Source organism: Phalacrocorax carbo, chromosome 9 (assembly GCF_963921805.1).
Source record: "Phalacrocorax carbo chromosome 9, bPhaCar2.1, whole genome shotgun sequence".
NCBI classification, from domain to species: domain Eukaryota; kingdom Metazoa; phylum Chordata; class Aves; order Suliformes; family Phalacrocoracidae; genus Phalacrocorax; species Phalacrocorax carbo.
The window spans coordinates 8,074,213-8,090,308 of NC_087521.1; the positions used below are offsets into that span (position 1 = coordinate 8,074,213).

The 16,096-nt window shown below is 38.2% G+C and overlaps 1 protein-coding gene across 1 annotated transcript in view; it reads left to right on the plus strand.

Annotated features, from left to right (window-relative positions):
• SCFD1 (sec1 family domain containing 1) overlaps window positions 1-16,096 on the plus strand; it is a 52,812-nt gene that overhangs the window by 610 nt on the left and 36,106 nt on the right. The window contains exons 2-9 of the mRNA XM_064460192.1: window positions 3,718-3,788; window positions 4,557-4,645; window positions 5,649-5,739; window positions 6,562-6,684; window positions 7,912-7,999; window positions 12,049-12,138; window positions 13,297-13,352; window positions 14,316-14,401. Coding sequence (XP_064316262.1) covers window positions 3,718-3,788; window positions 4,557-4,645; window positions 5,649-5,739; window positions 6,562-6,684; window positions 7,912-7,999; window positions 12,049-12,138; window positions 13,297-13,352; window positions 14,316-14,401 — 694 coding nt within the window. The remainder of the gene's footprint in view (window positions 1-3,717; window positions 3,789-4,556; window positions 4,646-5,648; window positions 5,740-6,561; window positions 6,685-7,911; window positions 8,000-12,048; window positions 12,139-13,296; window positions 13,353-14,315; window positions 14,402-16,096) is intronic.

The window sequence follows — 16,096 nt, forward strand, 5'->3', positions numbered from 1 at the left end:
GGAGCGCGGGTGCTCGCCCTCCGTTTCAGCTTCCTTTCTGCCCGTGGCAGGGATCAACGGGAAGTATCGTGTAATGGTGAAACAGCCAAGCTTCTGTTGTGGTGCTCCTGTTAGGGCGGCGCAGGTGCCTCGGAGCGTGTCCTGACCCGCAAGACATGAGAATACGAGATTAACGACTACAGCTGATTATGCAGGAGGTTTTCTGTGGGTAAAGGGCTAGTTATTCAGTCCCCCCTTACACATTACTACAAGTTCATAACTGACTCGTTCTTCCCTGTCTTGATGCTGCCTTGTGGAGCCTTGGGCCACCCCTTTGAACATACTCCTAAAGCATAGAGCATGTCAACTCCATAGTCCTTTACTTCCCTTGCTTACCGAAGTTTCTGTCAGTAGATTGAGCTGTAATCTTGTCACCTTCTCCTTGGTAACTGCAGTATCTTTCTGGTGGTATAGAGGGTTCTGGGTGAAATGGCTGAAATTATCTGCCTAAGAATCTGAGTTTCTGTGCAGACCTTAAATATTGACTTGTATTCTCCATCTTCTTTTTGTACCAGAAGTCTACTTTCTATAATCTCATTCCTGTGGCCGTCTACCATTAATAATGCTATTTGATGTTCCTTTGCAATCCTTTACTTCTCTTGTCTTTTCTGATAAAGTCCACTGCCTTTGAGCCCTTATTCTGTACAGCTTTATTCTTTTCTGTTGTGGTTCACCTGTTACTTGATTATTTCAGTCAGCCTTTACCACTGAGTCCATGTTTTCCTCCATTGGGGGAGGTTATTTGCAAAGAAGTAGATTGAACAAAGATACTCAGAAAAAGGAGATGATTTATTATCATTTAGTGTTTGTATTACCATGTACATGCACCATCTGTTGTGACCTTTATCCTGGTTCATAACCAGTCAAAGCATCTAATTGTGCAAGCACAGTAAAAACCCGATCTTTGCCCCAGAGAGTATTCAGCCCAAACAAAAATGAAATGGTAATATAAATACAAAAAAGAAACCCGGAGGCTTGCTGAATGTTTGTCATGATTGTGGCAGCACATCACTAGTCTGATTGCTGTCTTCCTTAGTAGAGAGCTTATGCTGAGTTTTAACTTAAATGGTAAACTCTACAAAGCAGCTGCTTCAGATCCAGTAATACCAAAATACATAACCATGCAGCTTTATACAGCTTGCTCGTGTGGCTGAAACATATGGAAGGTGTCACTGGCAGTGAGGGAGCGAAGGTTCCAGGAGCAGTCTGTAATCAGCTTGCTCCGTGGTTAAAAAAAAAAAAAAAAAAAAAAAAGAGAGAAAAAAAGAAGTGTTAAGGAAGTGAAGGGCTGGATTCCAGGGGGACCCAGCACTCACTGCTAACTTGCTTCCTCCCATGGTCAAGTTTCACTGCAGGTAATGAGATTTGAAAAGACAGTACACAGGAGAAGGAGGAGGCAGGAACAGACTGCGAAGGAGGACTTTAGAAACGTTGTCTGGGCATGGATGGATGGCGTTAGGAAAGCCAAAGTTCAGCTGGAGTTGAGACTTGCAGCAGATGCCAAGAGACATGAAAAGAGCTTATGCTGCGATATTAGTAGTGAAAGTATGAATAAGGAAAAATGTTGGATCATTGCTAAATGGAGCTAGTCATTTAGTCATTTGGAGTCAATCATGGAGTGAATCCTCTTGGCAAATATTTCTCATCACATGAAGGAGAAGGCAAGCATGGCTTATGTATGGTAAATCGTGCCTGACCAGCCTGATTGCCTTCAGTGATAAACTGACTGGATTTTTAGGCAACAGGAGAGCAGAGTATGTCATTTACCTGGACTTCGGCAGGCTTTGACATTGTATTCTTATTTCCAGGTTAGGATGTTGTGTGCTGGAGGTATAGGCAAGTAAAGTAAAAAAATGGTTGGTTGGTCAGGCTTCGAGGGTTGTGGTTAATCAGATGTACTATACCTGGAGGCTGGTAATAACTGGAGCATGCCATGGGTCTGTCCTGTGACCTGTCCTGTTTAAAATCTCTATCAGTGACCTGGAGGAAGTGTCAAAGTGCATGCTCATTAAGTGTGCAGGTGACAGCAAACTAGGGGAATTGTTTAATGTACTCAAGGGCAGAGCTGCCGCTCAGGGGGACCTAGATGGGCAAGAGGAATGGGCCGACAGGGACCTGATGAAATTCAGCAATCACAAATGTAAATTCCTGCACCTGGAAAGGAGAAACCCCTTGCAGTGTACAGGCAACAGTGCAGGGGACTGGCAGACTGGAGACCACCTCTGCCGAAAAGACCTGCGAGGGCTATCGCTTGACAGCGAGGTGAACGTTAGCCCACAGTGTGCCCCCACAGAGCAGCGTCCTGAGCCACATTCACAGGTTCACAGCCAGTAGGTCGAGGGGATTGATTATCCCTCTGCTACTCAGCCCTAGGAGACCACATCTAGGTACCATGTCCAGTTTGTGGCTACCAGTGCAGGAAGGGTGTTCAGCGAAGGGCTACCAAGACAGTCAGGGTCTGGAGCACTTGCCCTGCGTGGGTGAGGCTGCAGGACTGGGACTTGTTCAGCCTGGAGAATAGGCATCTTTGCGGGGGGACCTAACAGCAGCTCCCCAATACCTACGGAGATGGTACCTGAGATCCTTGGGATGGTGTATGGCAGGAGGGTGAGGAACAACAGGCATAAATTGAAGCGAGATATTCAAACTGGGTATAAGGAAAAACTTTCTCACCACAGGGGCAGTCAGTGCCACAGGTTGCGTGGAGTGTTTGTGGCATCTCCATCCCTGGAGGTTTTCAAGACTTGTGTGGATAAATCCCTGAGCATCCTGGCCTGGCCTCACAAGTAACCCTGCTTGAGCTGGGGACTGGAGATCTCCTGAGGTCCCTTCCAGCCTGAGCTGTCCTGTGATACTGTAAAGCCCAGGGGAACTACACTGAGTAAGCTCACAAGCCTCATTCAGCTGAAGAGTTAGAAGTTAATCATTTCTGCTGCTCTCCATTTATGAGCAAATTGGTGTATGTTGCCCTGACTTCTGAAAGGTTTTCTTCTTTGCAAAGGTTTGTGATGATTTTGCTTATAAGTTTGAAGTGAATAGCCACTAACTTACACTGATGCAAATAGTATTTCGTTAGAGGTAGGTGAAGGAATCTGCTTTGGTTTCTGTGTTGAATGAGAAGTTAAATGAACACTCATTCCGGTTTCAGAGAGTTTTCCTGCTGCAGATTAGGGGTATTTTTGTACCCCTTAAAGCAGCAATTTCTTCCAGTGAGTTCTGAAAATGTTTCAAAATGTGTATCAGTTTTACTCAGGTGAAAAGGTATTTTTTGCTTGTGTATATACTGTTGGTCCTGTGGCATAGGAAAAGCAGATCAGGGGAATAAAACAAACTCATTCCTGCTGTACAGAATGCATCTTCAGGAAGATACTGGAATTATTTTTAAGGCAAACTGTGACAGAACGTAGCCTGTGTAACTAAGGAGAGAGATCCTTTCTTCGTGTTTTGGGACTTGCTGCTTTTCCTTTTGCCGTGTGTTCCAGGGCCCATAAATTCTAACTGACATGTGCCACTTGTCAGTCAAAGCTGCACAAAAATGATGAAAATATGACTTGTTGCATCTATATTTTATGATGGTTTTCCTCTCAAATGAAACATATAATCAAAACCTGGTAATGTGTTTAATCTCTATCTTTAAAGTGTAAAGAGAGTAAAGCATTATTCTGCTTTGTTTTCCAGTGGCTTTGAAACGCATGCTGAACTTCAATGTTCCTCCTGTTAAAAACAGCACAGGAGAACCAGTATGGAAGGTAAGAGCTATTTGATCAAGAATAGGAGGATTTTATAGTGTTCAAAATAAGTTCAGATTTTCAAATTTTAACTAACTCTAGTATCTCCTCTGTGTTCTTAACTTGTACAAAATAAATTTTCCTGTCTGTTATGAATATACAGAATTCAGTATCAGAATTGCTGAGAAAAATAATATTTGAGATATTGGCTGCTTGAAGACCCAATGACTGATTCTTCAGGCAGTATTTTAATGAGCAACTGAGGAGGATATTTTTGGAATATACTTAGGTTCTGTTGGCAGAAACGTACCTGATACTCACAGAGTCAGAAAGAAGCCCATAGAAAGGGAAGAACTATTGACAGTGTTAAATTTAGGACAACTGAGCCCAAGCAACCTTTGTTAGCTTTAAAAAGTACTTTGTGAGAAGTTTTTGCTGCTACAAAGCATAAATTCTGTCTCTTCCTCCATTCTATTGTCTTTTTTTTTTTTGCTAGTTCCTTTTTTTCCTCTCCACTTCTCCTTTTGGTGTTCCTCCCAAATGCAGTCAGAGGAATTCTGCACCTACAGTAACAAATTTATGATAGCAGATTCCTGTTTGACACTTTCCAGGAGGTGGAAGCGATGAATTTATTTCCCTCTATCATTATTTTTTTTTTTTTTGCATTAGTAAGCACAACGGAAGTCCATAACAGATTAATGATGCATTATAAATGGGTAAATGTTTAGCACTTTTCAGGTTAGGTTAGCGCTTTTCACCACTTTGTAAAAAGATGTGTATCTATTTCAGGTTCTCATTTATGACAGATTTGGCCAAGATATAATCTCACCTTTGCTGTCAGTGAAGGAGCTGAGAGATATGGGGATCACTTTGCACCTGTAAGTACAAAACATCAGGACTTTTTTTCCAAAAGAACTTTATTATTGCTCCAAAATCACAAACAAAACGTTGAAAATCATTTTATGAATAACTACTAAAATAAAGATTATACTCTGACTGGTTTCTGAAATCAGGTTGTATTGTTCAGAATCAGGGAATGGAAAGGTCATTCCAAACACTGCTCAGTAAGACTTCTTACAAAGTAGAGGAGGCCCTCGCTGGAAAATAAGAATTATCCAACAGGTGTTTTGGGGAATCTGTCTGTAAAATTGTCTCTGTATTCATATATCTTAAAATTATTTTGACACAAACTGCTTCATGGGACTGTGCATATTCTCTGCTTGTCATTTTGCCCATAGATTTTAATTGTCTCTTGTCAAAAGTACAGAATCTTGAAGTTTTATTTTAACAGATTTCCCATTTCTCTTTCTCCAGATTTCAATTATTCAGTTCACTGTCATTCCTTAACTGTGGTAGTAGTCATGGAGGATCCTTGAAGATACGTTTATTTTTTTCAAAGGTTTATTAACTTTTACTAAGTGAAGGCTAGAAATGGAAACAGAGCTTAACACACTGACATATCAGCAGAAATGTGAGAGAAACATGTAAGCACCTTGCCTGTCTTTGTTTTAGTGAGCAGGAAAGGCAAGTTTAATAGCATGAGACAGGCAGGTTTTGCTGTCTCGACAACTACTGATAATTGGTATATGAACTCTGTGGATGCAGTATTTTGCCTTCCTCTGGATGGATTAATCTATTTTTGAAGATTTGTGAAGCCTTTTCCCAAGATTTGGGTAAACTTATATTAATATATTCAGCCAAAAATTATACAAATACGATTTTGCTATTTTTTCATGTTTTATTCTTGGTAAAATCCAGCTAAATATAGGGAGAAATTGAAGAAAATTAAAAGTGTCTGTTTAAATAAATAATTTCTTTAACTTTTATAATTTTACACAATCAGATGAAGAACATGTTAGAGATGTATTTTTTTCCTTTCAGGCTTTTGCATTCAGATCGGGATGCTATTCCAGATGTTCCAGCTGTTTATTTCGTAATGCCAACAGAAGAAAATATTGACAGAATGTGCCAGGTAACTTGCATGCTTAATGTTTCAAGTAAGTAGATGCAACAGAAGTAGAGCGAAGTAATCTGCACTCACCAGAGTGTGACCGTTCTATATCTAGTTCTTGTGCGTGTCTGAACATCTTTGCTTGCACTTTTTATACAATAGCACATATTTGTCATAAAAATATTACCCAAATTTTTTACACGCAAAACTTCAGTTTTCCAGAAAGTAGAAGGGTAAATATGTCTTCTGTGTTTCAGAGAGAGAGATTTGGGAGTGAAAAGACAAAGAGGCAGTGGGCACAAATCAAAATGTAGGCAATTCTATTTAAACATAAGAAAAAGCTGTTCTAATGAGGATGGCCAAAGGCTAGAACAGATTGCCTGGACAGTTTGTGGAGTCTCCATCCTTGGAGATGTTCAAAACTCAGCTGGACACAATCCTGAGGCACTTGCTCTGTTTGACTCTGCTTTGAGCAGGGCGTTGGGCTAGACTAACCTCAGTTTTTCATCATCTGGGAGGAACTGATGGAAGGTTGACATCTTCATCAAAAGAAGGAAGAAGAGCAAAGGGTACTTCTAGTCAGCGGTGAGGTGTGGAGTAGTAGTTGCTATCTGGTAGCTTAAATTTCATTTCCTGGTTTTTGCAGTTCTCTGTTAGGTTAGTTACATCTAGCTATGCAGTCAAAACACTGCGTACAGGGCTGTGTGAACAGACAGCTAAGCAATTCCAAAAGTTTAGTTTGTGGAAAATTGGAACACCACATAGTAAAAGTAAAAATGTTTCTTAATTAGAAATATATTAGTACTTATTCAGGAAAAAGGCTGTGGTTTTCCTTCCTTTTAGGATCTTCGAAACCAGCTTTATGAATCTTATTATTTAAACTTTATTTCTGCCATTTCAAGAAGTAAACTGGAAGATATTGCAAATGCTGCCATAGGTGCTAATGCAGTAACTCAAGTGGCAAAGGTAAGAAAATCCTCCAGTCTCTAATGTTAAAGATGCTACCATAACAGGTGTTATTGCATTCTTACATGGCCACTTTGGTGCCATACACAGCTTTTCTGACCGAATCATGCGAAAAATAGATGTTTAGCTAGATGCAATGTCAGGCATAGATTTAATGGGGGGGGGGGGGAAGGGAATCCATAGTCATCTCAGTAATGCAGCTTAGTAGTATACTTCAGCTTAGTCAAAGGTCCCAGGGTTGCAAGACCTTTGTGCTAAATGATAAGATGGGAAATACAGTAGTTTCGGAGTATTCACGATCTCATCAGCTCAGTGAGTGCATCCAGTGCCTATAAAATGGGGTTGAGTTTTTAGCTCCTAAATACACAAAAAGTGCAGTATGAGTGCAGTTGTCATTTTAAATAGGCAGTGGACTGCAGAGGTGGATGTTTCGTACATACACACTGTTACTCAGTACACTCCTATACCTTCATGATTTAAAGGCAGGTGTCAGGTATGTACCCTCTTATTTATGTTGAAAGCCTGTACCAAAACCTGCAAATTATTAACTAATTATTTTCATATATGCTTAAATACATTCACTTTTTCTCACTCCTGTTGGGGAGTACTACTGGCATGAGAGAAAGAAACTTGTGAAATGAAATGAAAACTGCTAGTATTGTTTAGGCCTTAGGTCTTCAGCAAGAGTAAACTGGTGTAGCACTGTGAGCAAACTTTCTTAAATATATTTTTCTGTTGTGATGTCCCATTAATTGTTTATGCTATCGAGAGGTTTAATTTTTTCCTGAATGTACAGGAATGAACAATTAGACTTTGTGAGCTATAGTCTCTCGTTGTGTAGATATTGTCCTCTTTCCCCTTTCCTGCCTGAGAGCTCAGCACTGTTTATGTTGTAGTCCTTCATATTAATGAAAAATAAACCTATAATATTATAATGTCCTCCATATGTGTTTTTTCAGTGATGACTGGCTACTAAAAATTCTTTCACAGAAATACTTCAAGTTGGATTGTTTTAGCGCTTTTCAAGTGCTCTGATGTTTTGTGTTATCACTCAGTCCTTACACAGTCCTTTTAATTCATACATTATATCTTGCATTTCTTTCTTTTAATAGGTAGTTCTGTAAAAGGTTCAAAAAGAAGTAGCAAATCACAGATAGTTTTGTTTGTTTTGGGGTTTTTTTTATGCTTCATTCTGGACTGTTCTGACCATTATTCCTTGGTTTCTAGGTGTTTGATCAATATCTTAATTTTATTACTTTAGAAGATGACATGTTCGTATTATGTAACCAAAACAAAGAACTTGTTTCATATCGTGGTAAGTAAAATTTGTATAAAATTATACCAGAATGTCTAAAGTTGAAATTTACTTTGAAGTTGGAGCTAATACCAATCAGTGCTTTTATTTTGCTTTGATCTGCTAGAATTCAGGATAATCTGTTAGATGTGTACTTTAAAGTCATTACAGAAACTGCTCTTAGATATTAATTTCAGCATTGTTACTACACGGCTATTGTAATATTGAAAAGTAAGTATTTTTAAATAACAAATTTAGTGAAGCAAAACTGCATTATAGACATATATGGATAGTAGGGCTTATGATACATGGAATAATATAGGAAATATAGGAGAAATTTAATGTTTACACATGCAGATAGGCGCTGTGGGTGGCTGCTGTGTTAGGTACCACTGTGCATTCAGTCATAATCCCTTCTACAGTTCTTGAGGAATTATATATTTTGTTTCTTTGTGAATTGTCAGTTGGGAAATTACTGTAAGGAATGCAAAGCAAGAAGGATGACTTGTAACTGATAGAGTTTCTTGTATCTTCTAGACAGTGACCAGTTGGTACCCGCTTTTCTTATTCAAGACATGAAAACATGGGGGTGTGCAAGGGGAGATGGTTAGGATTAGGGGCTGGAGTAACGCAGGAAAGAATCTGGGAAAGGGCATTCTAGAAAATCCGAAATGCTGATTGCTTCTGCGAGCATGTGAGCCAAGCATGTCAGTTTCTTGGTAAAATCTCAGAGTTGCAAGAAGTCAGCCTCATGGAACTCTATTTTTCTTTTTGGGACTTCTGTTGGACCTGTTTTGGAACCTAGCAGGAAAACCAAGTGGCTGCCTTAGGTCAGTTACTTCTACAGCTGTGGTGCCACGGCAGCTCAAGACAACGTATTCTAGTTGTCATAATTGTCCACATGGTGCTCCCCTGACCCATTCAATATGCTAAATCAACAGAGAACTATCACTCTACCTCTCCCGCCCCTCTTACTCAAATAGCTAACTATTACAGGGTGGATTGTCTTGCTGCCCCTGCTGTAGTTTCCCTCATCTTCTCCTCCTTTTACATCAGAACCAGTAATCTTGGAGCTGCTGAGTATTTTTTCAGTTGAAAATACCATAGAAAATACCAGCTCATTTGTGTAACCTACAAATCCAGTGCAAGGGAAGCAGAAGTGTGTGAGTCAGAGACAAGATAGACCTTTTTTAGCAGCAGCTCCTCATTGCTTTAGTGTAGTTACAGTGTCTACAGAGTGTGACACAGTTAATTCTGGATTTATTTGGATGCACAGAATACTCACTAGTGACCAAGTAGCGATGAGAAGTCTCTGTATCCCTACATTTAGCAATGAAATTTTTCTCCTCTCTTGCCCAATTTCCAAAGTCAGTACCTTTCTTTTAAACTGGATCCATAATACTGAGTTCTGTTTCATGCTGGGGATTGATTCCATTGTCAGAATGAAGGGCATTTTTGTTTGAAAAGCAGACTCACATATTTCTTACTAAAACCTGAGTTTAAGACTTCTAGTAATAATTGGTTTGTGATGTGTTTGTGTGTATGTAAAGATACTTGACTGGCTCTCATAAGATTCCTGCTAGCTAACAAGGAATTTGGATTAAAATGACTGAAAATGTTTCACACCCATCAGTTTCAATGTGGTTCATTTTCCCCTCTTGGGCTGCTGAAATTTGCCACATGACACGTGGCATCACACTGTGTTTAAACCAACCTAGACGTGGGTTGTTTCCAAAAGCTGATCGAACAGAAATCTAATCTCCCATAGTGTTTAGTTTTCCATTAGAGCGCTGAGGGAATCCATCGCTCTGTGGGAATTCTAGATCTGGCACGTGCAGGGGCGAAGAAGGTCTTTTTTTGCCTTTGGAGAGTAACCCTAGCAGGAAATGGCCAGTTTGCATATAGTTTCATAATCTACATAAATCAATGTAAATCTGATGGTGATGAAGGATGGCTGCTGCTGTTGCAGCAGTACTGCCATCTGTGGGCACGCATGAGGCTGAATGGGTGAACTAAGAACAGATATAAGAAAAAAGGTTAGTTTTCAGTTTTCTGATTTTGTGGCTGTTTGACTGCGTTTACAGAGAGGTAATGTCAGGACAAATAAGCATGGTAACATTCTTCAGTTATGGAAAAGGCTTTCACAGCCAGAAAGGAGATAACACATTTTTTCTGTCCATGTAGTAATAATGGAGAAGAAGTGGTAAGCTTAAATTGCAGCAAGAAAGTTTCTGGTCAGATACTAGGAGCACTTTCTAACATAACAGATAGTGAAATATTAGAATAGATTACCTATAAACGTTATGGCATTTTCATGACTGGAAGGCTCTGGGAATTGCTTTAGACACAGAAATAACATAGGTTTAACTCATCTTTGGGCAACAGGACTGACTAGGTAATCCCACAGGCTCCCTTTGATTCTGTTTTTCGATGACTCTGTAGAAGGAAGAGTAAATGGATTATATAGGTATAAAGTCAACGTTCCTGGCATCCTGTTTGATGCTATGATGCTTCTTTACCAAATTTGGATCAGTTTTTTAAAACAACAAGTAAATGTAGAAGACCTAAGCTTACTTTTCCGTAATAGGTGCACCCACATAAGCTTGTTACAGTGGAGGCAGAGGAATATATAGAAATCATGACAGATTCTACTGAAAGATTATTAATGGAGTTTCTCAAAGATTGACCTAAGGAGCAGTAATATTGAATATTTGTGTTGATTGCTATGGTACAAAAAAAAGGAATGTGCTCATAAAATGTGCATGTTACACAAAATTAGAAAGCACTGACAGTATGCAGATTACTGGAACATCATAAATGAGTACGTTAAACAATAATAGGGAGGGAATTAAATTTTAAAACTGAGAAAGACAAGGGAGTAAAAATAAGATTATTTGCCCACTCTAAGCTGGCAGACCATTAAGTGGAGATAACTACAGAATGATAGTTGCAGTTAATGTCAAAGCTTTGTCGTTATAGAAGAATACAGATATTGGGAACAGTCTGCCTTTCTTGGTGCTGATATTTCAAAAACTTGAACTCAGAATAAAAAAAATGCTGAGGGGGACACTTCTAATGCTGCTGTCATCCTAGCAGCCTAGTAAAAAGTTTGGCTTACTAAATATAGCTGCTGATAGAAATTGCTAATATAATCCATCTCTCTAAAGTTCTTAGAGGACAAAAGCTGCGGGAGAAAAAAGCCCCTTTAAAGTTAGGGAATGATTATGGCTGGCCATGCATAAATTTGGGATGGAAGGCTTATTAATGTCCTGACAGAGCTTTGAAGTTTGTTCTTGAAGGAAGAGTATAAGATGGGTAATTATGTGAGAAATTTTTAAAGGTAAAATAAAAAAAAAGGAGGATGGGATTTATTGCATGAGTCCTGAGGTAGTGCTTGACTTGAGACCTGTGATGAGGTTTGATGTTTCCTGTTGACTATTATATTCTTGTTAGTGGTAATTATTTAATAGAAATGTTGTTACATGTCTCTTGTTCTGACCTAAATAAGTGAGGGAGATCCTTCTATCTGTAGTGTGAAATGTTTTAGAACTTGGGAATTATTCCTAACCTAGAGACTGACAGTAAATTAAAAAAAAAAAAACAAAAAACAACAAACTTAAAGAGTAAAGGAATCTCCGTTACAAAAGGTGGGATTTGGAATCTTTAAATACAGCTAACTGCATAGTATAATACTCTTTAAATTACACAAGTACTTCTTGAAGATTTTGTATCTGAAAAACGGTTTCCAAGTGGATGGCCGTTTCTGTTCCATAACGTGGTTTTCTAGGACGTTTTTAGTAATGCAATACTAACACAATCCAGAAGTTACAGTATGCATTGTCAGAGATAATTGGAAAAGATTGTGTAGTGCTTGACCGTATACAGCTAGCAATAATGAAGTTCTCCCAATTTTTTGCTAATAAAAAAAAAAAAAAAGGAAAAAAAAACCTAATGGATGTGCTACGAGGGGCTATTAACTGCCATTAGGTAAGAGGAGGATCACTTTCTCAGTATTGAAGTGGCATAAACTTCCTTAACCCTATTCTTAACTCTTTTCCACACTGTTTTAGCCATTAACCGACCAGATATAACGGACACAGAAATGGAAACTATAATGGACACTATTGTTGATAGTCTCTTCTGTTTTTTTGTTACACTTGGTAAGTTCTCAAATTTTAGCATATTTTCCATATGTTTTCCTTTTAGAAAAGATCCATATTCAGTGAGTTGCCTAGAAGTTTAGTAATTTCATATAGCAAATTAAGGGCCAAATTAGATCTGTGACAGAAATCTTAATAGTTTGCAGGGTGGGTTAATGATGTTGCTCAAATTATTGCTATACATTACTGCAAAAGGCAATAAAGGCTATCCTACACAGGAGTTGAGTCTCAGTCTTCAGTAGCAATGGGAGAAGAATACTGAAATGCAGGGGTTTGGATTCACTGTTTTTACAAAATCCGAGTTTGCCATGAAGATCAGTAGTGCTTTGAGTTTGGATTTGTAGCTCTGAAAAAAAAGAAAAACCCACAGAAACAGAAGAAAAAAACACCTTACACAAACCCTGCAAAGATCTGACTGAAATAACTCAGGGAATAAGAAGATATACTAAATTTACCTATTTTTCTTGATGCTTAGCTCATACATTTTTCATAGTGATGAAATCAGTGAGTCTGAGAGAGCATTCCTACAAGGAGAGCTGGTGATTGCTATGGGGCAGTCTGTTGAAGAGAGATTCCTTTGGATCTACTGAGTTCTTTCAAGTGTTAGCATGATACAAATTAAATCTCTTTTATTCAGTCACTTGAACGCTATGATATTGGAATTTTCATATTTATATAGATAAGTGAGAGACAGTAGCTAAAGATTTTGAAACCTGAAAGCCAATGGAAAACGTGGTTTTGAGAGTAATAAGGCCCTGCAGTGAGTTGTAACCGATGTATTGTGGTGGTGGTGGTTTTGTAGTATTTATTATTACTGTTTTCAAGAGACTTCTAACCTTTTGAAACTAAGTTTTAATGCTTCTATATGAGATAGATAGTGCCATCCATAGTAAATTAGCCATCTTTCTAGTGTGCACCATACTTCTCATAAACTCCTGTATGAGTTATTCACTTTACTTTTGTAAAACTTTATTTACTATTTCCATGTAGTATTTTTTGTTTCATAAAGACTGCAAGAGACAAATTTAATGTAAGTTTGTATTGTCCACTTGAAAAATTCAATCTCAGAAAAATATTAAAAATTTGTTTTTTGAAAAGTACACTAATTTATAATGTGAAAATTATAATGCAAGTAGAATTCAATATATCTTTTATTAGGAGCTATTCCTATAATCAGATGCTCGAGAGGAACTGCAGCTGAAATGGTAGCAGTGGTAAGAAACTATTTTCTAAACAAGTATCTTTGTGTTAAAACTTTCCTAACAGCTTGTTTACTTTTCTCAATAGTAGGCAGAGATCTAGTATCATTGTATCCTTATGAAGGAAATAAAACTGGAAAGGAGATATATCAGTTTCCTTTCTGATTTCAGTCCCATGGTACTTATCTGTAGAAATTGTAATATTATGGAATCAGCTGATGAGAAACTTAAACATCAATAATCGTTCCTAATGTAGAGTTTATAAAGGTTTTCTGACAGGCTTTATAATTACTACCATTAAGCTATATCTACACAGTTTTTAAAGCGGCTGTCTGGCCTGGGTTTTTCTGTGTGTCTTAGTAAGAAATTTTTATCTATCTTACTGGGAAGCCCTGTAAGTACAAGATGTTTTTACTATATTGAACTAAACTGACATTGAACTTCATCATCAAGTGGGGATGAAATTACCAAACTACATCACAGTTATAAACTGTACAGCGCTGTCTTCATTAGGAGCCACTGTGCTTCATTTCTTCCATCTTCTTCACATCTTTCTTTGTCAGTGAAGCCTTAATACTGATTAAACCTAAGCATTCAGTGTGCATGCATTCATAGAGGGTAATCTCATTTTTATGAAACAGTGTGGCAGTTTCTGACACCCCAATTTGCTGTTACCGCTGTAGTTCCCTCTTGGTGCCTCCTACAGGTATTTTCTATTTGCATGTTTAGGGAGAGGGTGCTAATTGCCTGGGAGGAGATTAGTGGACATAAAGGAAGCATCTTCTGTGTAGTCCTGGCTGGAGGGAGAAAATAAGAAATTTCTTTCTTTCCTATGTGCAGTGGACCTAGTCTTCCTGCAGCTAAGACATTTATGAACTACAAAAAACAGCACAACAAATCTTTAAATGTTGATCATATAAAGAGGTTAGGAAACCATTGGTCTGCTAAAAACTTCCGGTTTTTTTCTTCCCCCTTCAGAAATTAGATAAGAAGCTCAGAGAAAATCTAAGAGATGCCAGAAACAGTCTTTTTACAGGTGACACACTTGGAGCTGGCCAGTTCAGGTAGGTGTTAGTAATAACTACGTATTTTTATTTTTCGTATTTCAGTTGTTTGAAATATCTCATTAGGATAAGTCACCACTGTACCAAAAACTGTATTTACAAAAATTTGTTAAAAATTCTATATTAAAAGAATTTATATACTCTTAAGGGAGTTTTCCAATCTCTTATCACAACCGGTTGGAAAAGTAATAGCTAATAAGTGTGCAGTCGTAGGAGAGCAAGACAAAAATTATGTGTTGGACCTGCTAATTTCGTTGAACCTCAAAGCCAGCAAGAGCCAAGGCCCTGCAAATACACTCAGTCTACAGGACCACGATATGCAGATGGATGTCTGAACATATCTGTTAGCAACTTTTAGTCCATTAAAAAGAAAGAAATACACATTTTCTCACTTGTGAGCAGTTATCAGTTGTAATTATGTCAAAAGCAAGTGTTTCTCAGCTGATACCTACATCTACCAGGGGAGGACTGCTTAAGGACTACCGCTTGGGTAATTGGATAGTTAAGGACTGTTAAGTCGTGACCGTTCGAATCCTTTGAGGGGAAAGAGGGGTGAGAAGAGACATTGTGGATGCTTGCTTCCCATGTATATCATTGCCCCTAGATAGTTGAATACTCCACAGGCTGCCTTAGGAAAGCATATTGGAGGAGTTTACATGGTGAGGACGTGTATTGGGAAGACTGTAGCTGAAGGAATCAATTATGGTCTCCTGACTGGATCTAAAGTATTCATCATATTTTTATCTCAAGTTAAGAGCAGAACTTGGATAAAAGACACAAAAAATATCAAGGGTGGGAAAATGGAATGAGACTGAAAGATATTAGGAGAGAGAATAGCTGTGAAATATCAGTTCCCTCATTTGTATTGTAACCACTTTTTCCTTCAGAGGGGTGCCTTGTTTTCCTGACAGTATAGCATCACTGACCTCAGAATATCAAAATGCAAGGAGAGGAAAACATAGGAATCTTTAACCAATTAAATGGCTTCAGATCTTTAGTTTGGTTTTCAGAATCGGTGACTAAGTCTCTTGAGATTATATATCTACATGAAAATACTTACTGAAGGGAAATCCAGAGCATGGAATTAACGTGCTTTTACTCTGTTCCAATGTGGTGTAATTTAGCCATCGCATTTACTGAGGGTTAATGTGCTTAAGGGAAATGGTTGCAGTAGTATTCTGTCAATTCATAGCCTTCCTGTCTTCACTATAAATTATTCATGTAGCTATAACACAAGACATTTAGGTATGTCTGCATTCTTTTTCCACGAAATTGAGTATTGATGGAATTACCACAATGAATCTCAGCAGTTCATAATTTTTTTCTTTATTGACTTCATATGCAAGCAAAGAGAAAAATGAAATTAAAAACCCTTGAGAGAGAGATTTTATATTTGAGGTTTATAATGGGGATTAAGGTCGAATATTACCCACTCAAACAGTTGTTTGGAACTCAAATGTGTATCCACATGAAGAGATATTAATTAATGCCTAAAAGGCTAGTTACTGACTTTTACTCAATATTTATGCATTGGTAATTTCACTTAGTACTAAATAAAATAATCTTTTTAATCATTACTAAGACAGTGATTCATGGAATTTCTGGCAGTGATCAGCCCCGGATGCTTTGGGGAAGGCTGGAGGAACTCTGCAGTAGGCCATTTGGCTTTTACTTGAAATATGACATAAAAGGTGG